We start from the raw sequence: 15,847 nt of genomic DNA, 5'->3' as shown, positions 1-15,847 counted from the left end.
ATTAGGTTCAGAATACCCTCTTATAGGAGAGGGAGGATGAAGCAATACAAATACATATATAATATTTATTGAACATATTGAATTATATGAAGGGGTGTATTTAATTAAAATTGTTTTAAAAAAAATTATTTACAAAATTTGAGCTCGGATTTAACAAAAAAGTATCAGAATTTTTGAATATTTAACTAAAATTTTAAATTATATTATAAAATCTGATTATATTCAATTATATTTTTATCAAAATTTTAAATTATGATTAGTAATAATAGTTTTCTCATTACGATCTCTTTAGCAAGAAAAGAAGAGACGGTTTTTCTGATGTGTGCTCATGGACACACTCTAAACGCGGAATGTTATAAGTTTGACTCATCCTTATTGGTTCCCATATTTTAATAATGATGGACCCCTTTGCATATACAATCACCACACCCATCAAAATTCTCCAAACATATAAAATTCCGCGCACACACCAGACAAACCCAAGAAGAGATAATCGTGATTTGACGGATAATTGAAGCGCAAATACACAACTGGAGTTACAGTAACACTAACCTCTATAGATACATGATACCACATGATACATGATACCACTTACATCTCAAATTAGATGAGTTTGTTAATTTTGGACATGTAATTTATGGTGCATTGACCGTCTATTCTTAAAATTTATTATTTTAATTTTTCTTTTTGCAAATACAAATTTCATATATTAATTTTTATTTACAAAAATAAAATTTTAAATATAAGCAATGTAGCTATGCGGTCAATGAACCTCAAATTGTGTGCCCGAAATCAACGAGCTATTCTAATTTGGGATGGGGGAGTACATCGCACCGATACAACTCGTTTTTAGACATGAAATAAAGAGAATATTCCCGAGAAACACAGGACCAAACGGTCCAAACCTTGATGAAACTCCCCACACAAACATTGTTGTCTCAAATTCTCCACCTGACACAACACAAACACCTGAAACAAGGCCAAACACTTCATGCCCACATCATCAAAACAGGCCAACTATCATCAACTTACATAGCCAACACTCTCATCAACTTGTATGCCAAGTGCCAACACTTGCCCCAATCCAACCTCATTTTTCAAGAAATTCAAGAAAAAGACATTGTCTCTTACAACACTCTCATCAATGCTCATTCTCAACTGGGTTGTGTTCAAAATTCAATCTTTGTTATTAATTTGTTCAAACTCTTGCTTTCACAAGTTGGGTTGGTCCCTGATGGTCATACTTTTCCGGGGGTTTGTAATGCTGCTTGTAATTTGTTGGATTTGTTTGTTGGGCAGCAAGTTCATTCGGTTGCAATGAAGATTGGATACTGTTATGATGTTTTTGTGGGGAGTTCTTTGGTTAATATGTATTGTAAATTGGGTGTTGTTTGTGATGCTCGTGTGGTTTTTGATAGAATGATTGAGAGGAATTCGGTTACCTGGGCTTCGATGATCTCGGGGTATGCTATGGAGAGGTTTGTGTTTGGTGCTTTGGGGGTTTTTAAGATGATGATGTGGGAAGATGTTGGAGGTGTTAATGAGTTTGTTTTTACTAGTGTGCTTAGTGCTTTGACGTCGTGTGATGATGTTTTTGTTGGTAAACAGCTTCATTGTCTTGTTGTTAAACTTGGGTATTCTTTGGTTTCGTCTGTTGGAAATGCTTTGGTTACAATGTATGTCAAGTGTGGTATCTTGAAAGATGCCTTTATGTCATTTGAGTTGGTGAGGGACAAGAATTCTATTACATGGACGGCAATTATCACTGGGCTGGTGCAATCAGGGGATTCTGAACAGGCTTTGAGTTTGTTCTCTAAGATGCAATTTTTCAAGGTGGAGTTTAATGAATCGACCCTCGTTGCTGTCCTAAATGTTTGTAGTGATAGTGGTGGATTGGAGTTGGGAAAGCAAGTTCATGGTTTTCTTGTGAAGTCGGGATATGAATCAAAAATTCATTTAATGACAACTTTGGTTGGTATGTATGCTAAATGTTGCTGTGTAGGAGATGCTAGGAAGGTGTTTGATTATCTGCAGGAACCTGATATTGTATTGTGGACTTCCATGATTGGAGGGTACATTGAAGCTGAGGAGAATGAATATGCTATCGACTTGTACTGTAAAATGCAGATAGAAAGCGTTATGCCAAATGAGTTAACTATGGCCCGTGTTCTAAAAGCTTGCTCTAACCTTGTTTGTTTGGATCAGGGAAAGCAGATCCATGCTCATACCATTAAATTTGGATTTGGTCTGGAAGTTCCAATTGGAAGTGCCCTGTTGATGATGTATGCAAAGTGTGGAAGCCTGAACGATGGTAATCTTGTCTTTAGAAGAATGCCTAATAAGGATGTGGTGTCATGGAATTCAATGATTTCAGGTCTTTCTCAAAATGGACATGGTCATGAAGCACTTAATCTTTTCCAAGAGATGCTATTAGAGAACACAACCCCGGACAGTGTCACTTTTGTTCACATTCTCAATGCTTGTAGTCACAAGGGCTTGGTAGATGGAGGTTGGTTCTATTTTAAAATGATGTCTGATGAATATAATATTACCCCAAGAGTGGAGCATTTTTCATGCATGGTCGATATATTGACCCGTGCAGGAAAGCTCTATGAAGCAAAAGAGTTAATTGAGACAATAACCTTTGATCATGGTCTACACTTGTGGCGAATTTTGTTAAGTGCTTGTCGAAACTACCGTGACTATGAACTGGGGGTTTATGCAGGAGAGAAACTGATGGAACTAGGTTCAGGAGAATCATCTACATATGTTTTGTTGTCAGGTATTTACGAAGTATTAGGAAGGCGAGAAGATGTGGAGCGTGTACGAAAGATGATGAAACTTCGAGGAGTGAGCAAACTTCCTGGGTGTAGTTGGATTGAGCTGAAAAATCAGATACATGTCTTTGTCGTTGGAGATCAACTACATTCAAAAATTGACCACATACGGGTTGAATTACAAGCATTGACTAAACAAATGAAGGATGAAGGTTACGGGGAACATTTTGATGTAACCTTAATGGGTTTCGAGGGCTAAGAATTGAGATGAAGATAATTTGACAGCCATATTTCATGTGTCTATTAACTTCAATTGGTCAATTTATATACGTTACAGTGCATCTATCCTATATTCTGCCAGTAGAATAGAATTTTTTTCTGTCCATACCTGCCCAGCCATAGTCTGCAAATCAATTGCAATATTGTGCTGGAAATCGTTGGTATTACTCTGGAAGAGAAGTGTAAATGATTGGAGCTGCACCTTATCCTCGGTACTTGAATAGATAGTTCCTGTTACCTCTATGCTTTCTTCCGCTGGTTGGAGTCTGTACTTGCTTGACTAAGAGGTAGTTTGCTTGGTGTAGTGCTAGGGTGCAGCTACTTTGATAATGTTTAACCTCAAATATCTGAGTTTCTTACGCGAAGTCATACTTCAGGGCAAATATAAAGGCCATGAGGAACGACTGATATCTGTTGACTTATGCCCTTAGGTCTGAAGTCGGTGTACATAATATGCTATTGAGATTATAGAAGTCAGTGTAAAGTCGAGAATTTTCAAAGTGAGATGAACTTAGAGAAAATCCTTATTGAAGCTGTGCAACAATAAGAGGTATGAAGTAACTTCCGTACTTGAGCTATGTTTAATTTACTACAAAACTTTGAGGTAGAGGTGTTAAGTTGTCATTTAATAATGAGATCCTCATTTCAATTTTTAATTATCTGCATGTGTTTATTTAGTTTATACAACTACGAGTCTTTACTTGCTTCCTGGATAGAATCGATATAGAAATGGTATTTTTAACCAGCAAAAGAATCGGTGATTTCTGTTTGTAGTCTTTTAATAGCTGGCTATGAATATCTATTGAAATAGTAAGAGCACGCCTTCTATTGGAGGTTATTATAGTCAATCCTACTTGACCAAATCATATATAACAAGCATTGAACAGTCTCACAGAAAAGAAAAATCAAAAGAATAATGCTGCATATCTGATACTTAAGTAGTGAAGTGATTCTCTCTTAGCAAGTAACTGCCGATTATGCTTGTATAATGTGGATTAGCTCCATTTTTTCTTTGTGTGTGTGTGATAGATGCATGCCTGATACTCTAATTAAATTCCCTTTTTCTGTTTTTCTATTCTCGGTATAAATATTACAAAATGTTGGCTGTTCATTACTGAACTACAGATATTAACTTGACATTAATCTCTACTTAATTACTGAAATACAGATATTAACTTGACATTGATCTCTACTTCTCCTTTTTTTATTTGTTATAATGTACATTTTGCTATACTTCTTAATTTGGAATTTGGACACTCGCTATTGTACATTCTAATCTATGGCAATTCTTTTGGTTATTTAGTAGTTCTGAGTATCAAGCATTAACAAAGTCGGTTCAGGATGGATTACTTGCTAATTTCAGGTTGGGCAGAAAGCAACAACAATTTAAATATAGTTGCAAGCTCATGGAAAACAAATATCTAACAAAATTGGAATAAAAATGGTTCTAAGGACAAATACATACCTTTTTTTTTTTTGATTCTGTGTATAACGAAACCCTATTTGAATGCATTACTTTCTTTCACATCACTTGAATTTTATGAGTCTGCTAGTTTTGGCTGGAGTTTTCTGTTTCTACAGTGTCATTTCTGATTTTCCTTTCTTTTTCTAATTGTCCATTCCAGGCAATGACATCTGAAAAGATGATGTCTAAATTCTCAGGAAACTCTCCGTAACTGAGTGAGTGCCCAGTCCAGGATACGACTTAATTGTTTTATCGCTGCTAGAAGCCGTTTCAAATAGTAGCTTGCTTACTGCTGGATCAGTCACTTTGTCAGCCTCATCACGGACAACAAGAAAAGGTACCAAAACCTGAAATTTACAACAGGTAAACAAGTGAGCTAACTAGAATTCATAAAGGATTTTATCTAATATATCATGAAGTATCTATCTGAATTCTAGTACTATGCAAGCATGAACCTTGCATCTATAAATAAATGAAAGAAAAAAAAATTATTAATTTATGGGCTGTTATTTCACCTCTGGAAGAATTTTTTCAATACTACTGGTGGTTTGCATCAATTGGAAACCAGTTTGTAATCGAGGAACTCCTTTATAGCAATAAGGGTTGGACCGTATCTGCCGTGTACAGAAACATGGATGAAATTTGTTTCCTGATCCAGATATGTGCTTCATGTTCAGGAAGTTTTTAAAATGAAAGAAAAAGGTGGGACTTAAGGATAACTCTTTTTCTTACTTCAACATCTCTAAAGGCGACATCAGTGTTGGGATTATTCTCCAAGTAGAAATTACTCGGGCAAGCTGTGCAAGAACACTTCTCACCATCTGATTTGGTTTTATGTCATCTGCAACCTAGATATAAGCCAACACAATCAGGTCAGTATATGTACATATTGTACTAATCACTTAGATTATCAGAAATTACATGCATCTATGATTGCAATATGTGCTAGATTTTTTTTTATATATATAGGAATAAGAATCCAGTGTATATTTACCTAACTTTCTTTTTGTTCGCCCCATCAGTCAAATAATTAGAAGGACCATTCTTCCGGCAGTAACCTAATCGGATAATTTCACTATGTCCCTTCTAGGCGTTCTATCTTGTCTGATATATCAAAGGGATGAAAGGGTTATATTCTGGAGAGTATAATGACATGCCTTTTATGTAATACTTCTGAAGTAATCGAAGATGAAAAATGAAAAAACTAATGTATCAGAATAAGAGATTCACCTTTCAACTAATTATTTGCATTTTGCTTCCGCATATTTTACATTGAAGATTAATTTCTTGAGTGAAATTATAAAACAACCTACAAACTTTTTTAATTGTGTGTTAGTGATTATAAAAGAACAAATATGCGGGATTGAATTCATTTTCACCTCTTTTAATATGAAAGGGAGAATCATTTCTGGGTTTCTAAGGAAAAGCATACCACAATGCAGGAGAAATGCTCGGTACAATTGGTAACCAGATCATCAGTATTTGTAATCAGACTTTCCATGGGCTTCATAATCTATACCATTGTCTGCACATCCTGCCCTCACAAGTTGATGAGCAGCACCTGCGGATTCATGCCATGTCCATCATATATTCTCACTATGCGTTTGGTGATATATATGTACGTGAATTGTGCATATTTACCTCTCATTGAGATGCTGCAATCCATAGCATAGCCATGTCAAAGAAAGACTATAGCTTTAGGATCACAATCAGGTAGCCATTTACAGCTGAATAGCTTCATTTCTCTAGAGTTTAATTATATATATTCCTGTGAAATATTTTCCGGAAAGCATAAAGTATAGATGTCTATGATTGACGCATGAGTTGCTAAATATTACTCCCTCCCTGCCAAAAAACTTTTTTTGTTTGATATGTTGGGACTGTTCATAACCTAAGACAAATGACTAATTTACGTCTAATCTATAAGACTAAATATAGTCATGAGTGATCTTGTTAGTTTCGTATTTACGAGTACTTTAATACGGCGAAATTTTTATATTTAATACTGATATAAAATTAAAAATATTAATGATAAAAAGTGTGTGTTGGCAAATATGTAACAAAGACAGGAAAAGTATTTAGGGACGGAGGGAGTACAAAATTACGTTCATCAGGTGATTTTTTTTTGGCAAATACACACCTCTACAAATTTGACATTTTCAGCTTCACTAGCCTGAAACACATACATAACTGCAAAACAGATTATTCTACATAGTAACATAGAGAACATCAATTCAGGGTCAAGTAAAATAGCAACCTGGGAAGTTTATGAAATGGAAGATTATTATTGTCAAATGATATGCGGAGAACATATTATTATTATAAGTTGATGACAATGAGAATGATAACTGTAAGATGATGATGATGGCACAAGGAGCAGATCGGAAAAAAAAAAAGGACCGTGTTTGCTAAACTGTGATTATAAGTTATGAAACCTGGGTTATTTTGTCTAGAATTTAAACAAGGTGATTAATTAAATATGAAAAAAAAAGTCAAATAACATAATTGATTATAATTTGTCCGACACTTTTAGAAAATTTAATATGAGACTTAAAAAATGGATAATGCACAACTATTTTTATTTATTTATCATATACCAAATTTTGATAAAATTTAAACCACAACATGCTATTATTATAGGAAACCGGTTATTATAAGATAACAGATAAAAAAAATAAAATCTTACACCATAAAGGAAAAAAATCAAGAGTTTATTAAAACATTTCAAACAAACTCCCCTCCATCCCAAACTATAATCCATTCTTGATTTTTTTGTTCAAATTGATTATTTTTTAAGTGAAAATTATAAATTGCTCTTATACAATTTAAGAATCTGAAAAATACATTTAGAAAGAAATTCATATATGTATTTTACTTATACAATTTTTATAAAATATTTTAGCTACCTAATTTATTTAATATTTTGTTAACATTCAACCAATTTAACATAAGTAAAAGATATAATTTATTAATTTAAAACATAGTAAGTATAAAAACACGAAAACCAAACCACTACCATAATTTCCTGTGGAATTTGAAAATGATTCACACAAATTTTTTTATTATAAATTTTTGTTACAAATTTCACTAGAAAGTCAGATGAGAATGAATTAAGATAATCCCAATATCGTTGACACGACAATGTTGTATATGAAAAAAATTAATGGAAATTTCTAAAGAAGCAATTAATTAAAAATATCATATTATATTACCAAGATAAAAATATTTCATTCATCAATTAAATCATAAAATAAAATTTCCGCCTAATAGTATAATAACTAATGATAAATTCTAATAAATTTATATACATATCGGGGAAATTATCCAAATTATTTATATATTTTTTACACATAATGTTATTTTAACTTATCATCAAAAATTTATTTTCTAAAATTTTATTTCAATAATATGATTTATAACCTCTAAAATTTAATATGCAATTTTAATTTTAATTTTGAAATAAAATTTATTTTTATTTAGAATCCGAAACAATGTGGAAATCAACTTTAAAAAAACAAAATAAAAGTTGAATTTTAGGTTCGAGAACATGCTAACCATATATTTGAAAAATAGACTTAAATAAATGTATTTTTGAAAATTAATTTATATAAATTTATGTTTTTGAAAAAACACCCCTATATCTTATTAATAATTATTAAAATATTAGTTTTTATTCATTTTGTATCACTAAAAAGTGCCCCATACATAAAATAACAAATATTTGAGTGAGAGTTATATTATCAAAATAACAAATAATATGTTTCGACTATATTATATTTCAGTATATTACATTATAATATCCATGTATATTATTCATATTTTTGCTAATTTTATAATTTATTCTTTTTTTTTTGGTCTTTTCCTCTTGCTATATATTTTTAAAGTAAATATATTAAATTTTGGTAAATAAATATATTACAATTAATATAATTTCTTTTAAACATGTATAAATTATAATAAATATGAATTTTTTGTTTTATAAATCGTCTATTGTCACTAAAATATTTTTTATTTAAATTATAGATAACAAATCATTACTAAATTTTAGGGGTCCGGCAAATAACAAAATGATACTGTATAAAACTGGTACCCAAACGAGCCTAGTTGCTATACTTCCGTTCTCTCGATTAAACATCCAGATAATAGAAAAGCTGCTTGAAACCCTAAATCCGAAAAGCTGCTTGAAACCCTAAATCGGAAATGAAAACCCAAAAATTCAGTCTTGACAGACTGTCGGATGATCTTCTGATTGAGGTGCTTGTGCGGCTTCCGGTGAAGCAATTGATTGGATGCAAATTAGTGTCCAAAACCTGGCTCTCGGTAATTACAAGCCCTACTTTCATTAAATCTCATCTCAATCGATCAATCAAAGCCAAAGGAGATGATGAGACTCTAATTACACGCCTTTTTGTTCGAAAAGAAGTTGAAGAAGATGAAGAAGATGATGGCTTAAATGAGTACGGCCCATTTGGACTCGTCAAGCTTGGTGCTGATGTTGTAGCCGATCTCAAGTATCCTTATTCTCAAGGTGAGTACTTTCTTTTCCAGCCTGCAAAAGCTGTTTTAGTAGCTTCTGATTGCGGCATCGCTTGTGTTTCGGTTTTGGTCAGAATCCCTTATACATTTTTAGTCGAAAATATGGTATATCTTTGGAACCCTGCGACCAAACAATCTAAACTCATTCCGTTACATGAACATGATGGTTTTAGAAGGTGTGCTTTTGGCTTTAGCGTTGATACTATGGACTTAGATTGTAAAATTGTTTGTGTTGCCTCTCAATATTGCAAGCCTTTTGGCACAATTGTCAAGTCTTCCATCTATTCTGCAAAAAGCAATTCTTGGCGAGAGATTGAGGTTGAACCCACTGATGTTCCAAACAAGGAGAAGTTCGATCTATGCCTCCACGGTTTTATTCTATGCATAGGCGATGAAGGTATGATGGCTTTCGACCTTGAGGCGGAGGTGTTTGTTTGTGGAGTCGAGCTCCCTGATGTCTTTGGTGATGGTACCATCCCCGACTACCTCATCAATATTCTAGCTGTTATCACCGACTTCAATGACTCTATTGCTGTGACTATTTCTAACTTCTGTGATACGGACTTTAGCTTGTGGACATTAGATGATGAAGCATGTCTTCGTGGTGATGAAGTTGAGGCATCATGGACTAAGATGCTTAGTATTGATGTCGGTTTGCCAATAAGTTCTGTACTCGGCTACTATAACCGTCGTGATTTTATGCTAAAAGATGAATCGTGTGAATGGTTTTTGTACAACTCTGAAGAGGAGAATTACAGATATCCCCTAATTTATATGGATGCCCGTCAAGTTTTCAAGTATGCTGAGAGCCTAATTCCAATTCCTGGATCCAAACAAGTCAGGTGGACTGATCATGAAGAAGATAATTAGGAAAGAATGATCGATTAATTTCGTTATTTTCCATTTTATGATGTTTTCATATTTTTTTCTAATAGGTTATGTCGGATAATTTAATGTTTTTTGTATGTTACATTTTTAGATGTTATGATGTATCTCTCTAGTTGGATATTCTGATGAATCTTGCTGTTAGTCGACATATATAGTTTTATTTTTGATATAATTTTGCACAAAAAGGTTTAAGAGGCTCAAGTGTCCTCATATATTAATCAAACAACGGATTAGTCAATATCAGCTTGCCTACTTGTATGATCAGGTAAATTTACTAATCGACCAACTGGCTTTTCAAAATTAGCCTATTATTATCGTCTCTGCTAACGATTATTACATGCTTACATCTCAACATCCAATGTGGAATAGGGAGTGGATAAACTCAGCATCTTAGAGTCTCCTCATCATAACTTTGATATAGCACTATGACTTCTGGTTCTTATATGTATTCATCTTTCAATGCAATTTCCTTTTCACAATTTTTAGCTCTGAACATTGAACACTGATCTTACATGAGACTGGAATAAAATTTTTGAGCATCTCCATCATATATCGTGTGAAATTTCCCTACTTTAAGGTTTTAAAATCTAACTTTGAAGTTGGAAGTAGTCAATCCAAAATGTTTGTCCAGTAAAGCTTATGTTTGCTTTCTTTTCAATCGATTTGTTCTGTTTAAGTGAAAAAATTGTTATTTTTCTTCAATATTTAGGACTTATCTAACATATTTTATAGATTCATGCATTGCAACTTCTATAAAAGTAATGCCAGAGAGGAAAGCAAATTAAATATTTTTTTTTTCTTTTGTAATCTGTAGATTAAACTATTATGCCTAGTTATAAGAAGATATATTACTTTTTCAATATGGAGAGACTTTCGGATCAGTTTGAAACCATAAGATCGAAGATGGAAACTAAGAGATTCAATGTGGTGAGACTTTTGGAGGATTTGCTGATTGAGGTGCTTGTGCGGCTTCCGGTGAAGCACTTATTGAAGGTAAATTAGTGTCCAAAACTTGGTTCCCCCTAATTTCAAGCCCTAATATCATTAAATCTTATCTCCGTTGTTCTATCACAGTTAAAAAAGAAGATGAAACTCTTATTGCACACCTTTTTGACGATGAAGAAGATGAAGAGGATGAGCAATTATATAACTATGGCCCTTTTGGACTCATCAAGCTTGGTTATGAGGAAATTCTGGCGGATCTAAAATTTGAGCACATCTCCATCATATATTGTGTGAACTTTCCCTACTTTAAGGTTTTTAAATCTGACTTTCAAGCCGGAAGTAGTCAATCCAAAATGTTTGTGCAGTAAAGTTTATGTTTGCTTTCTTTTCAATCTGTCCTGTTTAAGTGAAAAAATTGTTATTTCCCTTGATATTTAGGACTTACCTAACATATTTTATAGCTATTCGTGCATTGCAACTTCTATAAAAGTAATGCGAGAGTAGAGGTAAAGCAAATTAGGTAAGCTTCTAGAAATTGTGCTGGTATGATTAATAGATGCCCTATATGATTATAGTTATTATTATTGCCTATTTAAATTAGTGAAAATAAGAAGATATATTACTTTTTCAATGTGGAGAGACTTTCCGAGGATCCGCTTGAAAACCTAACATCGGAGATGGAAACTAAGAGATTCAATGTGGAGAGACTTTTGGAGCATCTGCTGATCGAGGTGCTTGTGCGGCTTCCGGTAAAGCACTTGATTGGAGGTAATTTAGTGTTCAAAACATGATTCTCCCTAATTTCAAGCCCTAATTTCATTAGATCTCATCTCCGTCCTTCAATCACAGTTAAAGGAGATGATGAAACTCTTATTAGACACCTTTTTGACGACGAAGAAGATCATGAGCAATTATATAACTACGGCCCATTTGGACTCATCAAGCTTGTTTCTGAGGAAATTCTGGCGGATCTAAAATATCCTTATTCTCTCTCGAGGCGATCGAGTGTTTTGTCCAGCCTGATGCTGTTTTAGTAGCTTCTGATTGTGGCAATAGTGTTTGTGTCAGAACCCCTCATGAACATGATCTTTGGAACCCTGCAACTAACTAAACAATCTAAAACTCATTCCATCTCATACTAATCATGATGGTTTGATCAGAAGATGTTCTTTTGGCTTTGGCTTTGAACAAATAGGCTTAGATTGTGTGATTGTTCGTGGTGGCTATCATGAGACGACGACACCTTTTAGCATAATTGTCTATTCAGCTTCCTTCTATTCTGCAAACAGGAATTCTAGGCCAGAGATTAAGGTGGAACCCACAGATGTTCCATTCTGGGAGAAGTTCGGTGGTATGCCTCCACCTTTTAATCTTATGCATCGGCTATAAAGGTATGATGGCTTTCAACCTCCAGAAGGAGGTGTTTATATAGTATTGTGGAGTTGAGCTCCCTGCAGTTATTGGTGATCGCAATGTTACCATCACCAACTTCCTCTATTTTCAAGTTGCAATCCTGGACTTCAATGACTCTTTTGCTGCGACTAATTTTTAAGTACGAAAATTTTAATTCAAATATTAATCTCATATTTAAAATTATAATATTTTTTGTTTTTCATCAATAAAATTATAAAATAAAATTCCTGCCTAATTACAGTATAATAACTTATGATAAATTCTAATATATTTATATACATATTGGGGAAATTAACCAAATTATTTACATTTTTATTTTTTTAGAAATACCGTTAATCTAACTTGTCTTCAAAAAGTTAAATTTTCTTAAATTTTATTTCAAAAATATGATTTACAACCTCTAAAATTTAACATACAATTTTATTTCAAATTTTGAAATAAAATTTATTTTTGTTTACAACCCAAAACAATGTTGAAATCAACTTTAAGAAAAAACGAAACAAAATTTGCATATTAGATTTGAGAACATGTTAACCATATATTTGGAAAATAGACTTAAATAAATGTCTTTTTTGAAATTAATTTATATAAATTCATGTTTTTGAAAAATCTTTTATATCTTATTAATAGTTATTAAAATCTTAATTTTTTATTTATTTTATATCATTAAAAGTGCTCCTTACATAAAAAATAAGATATTAAAATTTGAGTGAGAGTTATATCATTAAAATAACAAATTATATATTACGAATTAATTACATTATAATATTCATGTATATTATTCATATTTATATTTATCTAATAATTTATTCATTTTTTTTTGTCTTTTCATCTTGCTAAATTTTTTAAAGTACATTATATTGGATACAAATGATAATTTCATAGATAAATATATTAGAATTAATATAGTTTTCTTTAATCATGTATAAATTATAATAAATATGAAATTTTTGTTTTATAATTCGAATAATTTTTTATTTAAATAATAAATCACAAATTATTACTCAATTTTAGGAGTCCATCAGACAATAAAATGATATAAAACTACTTGCAAATAAACATAACTTGCTTTCCTTATGTTCTGTCAGAAAAGCTGCAGGTTGAAACCCCAAATCCGAAAAGCTGCTTGAAACCCTACATCGGAAATGAAAACCCAAAAATTCAGTCTCGACGGACTGTTGGATGATCTGCTGATGGAGGTGCTTGTGCGGCTTCCTGTGAAGCATTTGATTGGATGCAAATTAGTGTCCAAAACGTGGCTCTCCGTAATTTCAAGCCCTACTTTCATAAAAGCTCATCTCCATCGATCAATCACAGCCAAAGGAGATGATGAAACTCTAATTACACACCTTTTTGTTCCAAAAGAAGACGAAGAAGATGATGGCGTCGATTACTACGGCCCATTTGGACTCGTCGAGCTTGGTGCTGAGGAAGTTGTGGCCGATCTTAAGTATCCTTATTCTCAAGGTGATGAGTTTTCTTTCCAGCCTCAAGAAGCTGTTTTGGTTGCTTCTGATTGTGGCATCGCTTGTGTTTCGATTTTTGTCAGAACCCCTCATGATGAAGGTTATCAATTTGTATTCGAAAATAAGGTATATCTTTGGAACCCTGCCACCAAACAATCTAAACTCATTCCGTTACATGAACATGATGGTTTTAGAAGGTGTGCTTTTGGCTTTGGCGTTGATACTATGGACTTGGATTGTAAAATTGTAAGTGTTGCCTCTCATTGCACCCCTTTTAGCACAATTGTCAAGTCTTCCGTCTATTCTGCAAAAAGCAATTCTTGGCGAGAGATTGAGGTCACTGATGTTCCAAAAAAGGAGAAGTTCGATCTATGCCTCCACGGTTTTATTCTCTGCATAGGCTATAAAGGTTTGATGGCTTTCAACCTTGAGGCGGAGGCGTTTGTTTGTGGAGTCGAGCTCCCTGTCATTGGTGATGGTAAATCTACCATCACCGACGACCTTAACGATATTCAAGGTGTTATCATCGACTTCAATGACTCTATTGCTGTGGCTATTTCTAACTACGACCAACCGAGTAATACATACTTTAACTTGTGGACATTAGTTGATGAAGCATGTCTTCGTGCTGATGAAATTGAGGCATCATGGACTAAGATGCTTAGTATTGATGTCGGTCTCCCAATAAGTTCTGTACTCGGCTACTATAACCGTCGTGATTTTATGCTAGAAGATGAACGGGGTGAATGGTTTTTGTACAAATCTGACGAGGAGAATCACAGAATTGCCCCAATTTATATGGATCCACATCAAGTTTTCAAATATGCTGAGAGCCTAATTCCAATTCCGGGATCCAAACAAGTCAGGTGGACTAATCGTGAAGAAGATAATTAGGAAAGAATGATTGATTAATTTCGTTACTGTACTTGTGTTATGTTCCATTTTATGATGTTTTCATGTTTTTTTCTAATAGATTATGTCGGATAATTTAATGATTTTGGTATGTTACATTTTTAGATGTTATCATGTATTTCTCTAGTTGGATATTCTGATGACTTTTGCCGTTAGTCGATATAGTTTTATTTTCGATATAATTTTGCACAAAAAGGTTTTAGTGATTTTTAAGTAAGCCAAACAGGCTCAAGTGTCCTGATATATTAATCAAACAACTGATTAACCAAGATCAGCTAGCCTACTTGTATGATCCGGTAAATTTATTAATCGACCAACTGGCTTTTCAAAATTAGCCTATTATTGTCGTCTCTGCTAACAATTATTACATGTTTACCTATTAATAACATCGTCTCATCATCCAATGTGGAATATGAGAAAATAAAAGAGCAGCAGCTTGGTCAAATAAACAACTGGGGGTTTATAGATTTAACAGATAGGCAGTAATATCAACGCAAGAAAATAAAGAGGGTCAATTGTGGTGTAATGAAAATATAAACAAGCATCCTAATATAAGCTGTTGGTATAAAATCAGAAGGTGGCGAAACAGGTGACTATAGCAGCTCAAGGAATCAAAGGTTATAAGTAATGGTAGCTGTGCATGGGAGAAATAAAAGGTGGCTGTGCATGAGAAAAGAAGAAAATATAATAGTTTCTCATATTTATGGTCAAAAATAACAGGCTGCAGCAGGTTGTAATAATGTCCTTAAAATAGGGTAGGCTATTAATTAATATGTATAAGGTTAAAAAATGTGAGGTATATATGTAGTGACGTAAGAATGTTTGTAAGAATGTAAATTTAAAGCCTATAAATTATAAGGCTGTCCATCTGTAGTAGAGAACACTAGTAGAGTGAATAAGATAGCAGATAGAGAAGGAGCTGAAGCTCTAGTTTGAAAGAAATTGCTGTAGCCTTGTGTTGTACTAGAAAGTAAAGAAGCTGTAGCTTTGCGTTAATAAAAACCAGTTGCTGTTATAATAGTAAGTTTTTTGAAATTGTGCTGGTATGATTAGTATATGCCATATATATATAGTTATAGTTACTATTATTCTCTGTTTTAAATTACTAAAAATAAGATCAAATATCAAGAATACACATTTCTGGAACAAGGGGGAAAAAAATTCCC

The 15,847-nt window shown here is 33.1% G+C and overlaps 3 protein-coding genes across 6 annotated transcripts; all 3 read left to right on the top strand.

Moving 5' to 3' along the window:
• The first annotated feature begins 841 nt into the window (after positions 1–841).
• LOC108223668 (pentatricopeptide repeat-containing protein At2g33680) lies at positions 842–6,341 on the top strand. Of its 4 annotated transcripts, XM_064094790.1 has the most exons (5): positions 842–3,343; positions 3,434–3,606; positions 4,682–4,858; positions 5,199–5,393; positions 5,964–6,341. In XM_064094790.1, the coding sequence occupies exon 1, from the start codon at positions 910–912 to the stop codon at positions 3,034–3,036; it is 2,127 nt and encodes a 708-aa protein (XP_063950860.1). In that variant the 5' UTR covers positions 842–909; the 3' UTR covers positions 3,037–3,343; positions 3,434–3,606; positions 4,682–4,858; positions 5,199–5,393; positions 5,964–6,341. The 4 variants fall into 4 exon arrangements, with proteins under 4 accessions (XP_063950860.1, XP_017253524.2, XP_063950859.1 ...); XM_017398035.2 differs by having other exon boundaries at positions 842–3,606; XM_064094789.1 differs by having other exon boundaries at positions 842–3,606; positions 5,918–6,341.
• A 2,380-nt stretch (positions 6,342–8,721) lies between these two features.
• On the top strand, positions 8,722–9,927 carry LOC135152898 (uncharacterized). Its single transcript, XM_064094063.1, has one exon. The coding sequence runs from the start codon at positions 8,722–8,724 to the stop codon at positions 9,925–9,927; it is 1,206 nt and encodes a 401-aa protein (XP_063950133.1).
• Positions 9,928–13,448: 3,521 nt separating this feature from the next.
• LOC135152897 (F-box protein CPR1-like) lies at positions 13,449–14,663 on the top strand. Its single transcript, XM_064094062.1, has one exon. It carries the CDS (start codon positions 13,449–13,451, stop codon positions 14,661–14,663), a length of 1,215 nt encoding a protein of 404 aa, XP_063950132.1.
• The last annotated feature ends 1,184 nt before the right edge of the window (positions 14,664–15,847 follow it).

This window comes from Daucus carota, chromosome 5 (assembly GCF_001625215.2).
Source record: "Daucus carota subsp. sativus chromosome 5, DH1 v3.0, whole genome shotgun sequence".
Taxonomy (NCBI): Eukaryota; Viridiplantae; Streptophyta; class Magnoliopsida; order Apiales; family Apiaceae; genus Daucus; species Daucus carota.
Note: the sequence above shows the minus strand (reverse complement) of the source record. Positions and strands in the feature narration are given on the sequence as shown.

What these genes read in the sequence shown, in the direction of transcription:
- LOC135152898 (XM_064094063.1), top strand. Translation starts at nt 8,722, where the DNA reads ATGAAAACCCAAAAATTCAGTCTTGACAGACTGTCGGATGATCTTCTG.
- LOC135152897 (XM_064094062.1), top strand. Translation starts at nt 13,449, where the DNA reads ATGAAAACCCAAAAATTCAGTCTCGACGGACTGTTGGATGATCTGCTG.
- LOC108223668 (XM_064094790.1), top strand. Translation starts at nt 910, where the DNA reads ATGAAACTCCCCACACAAACATTGTTGTCTCAAATTCTCCACCTGACA.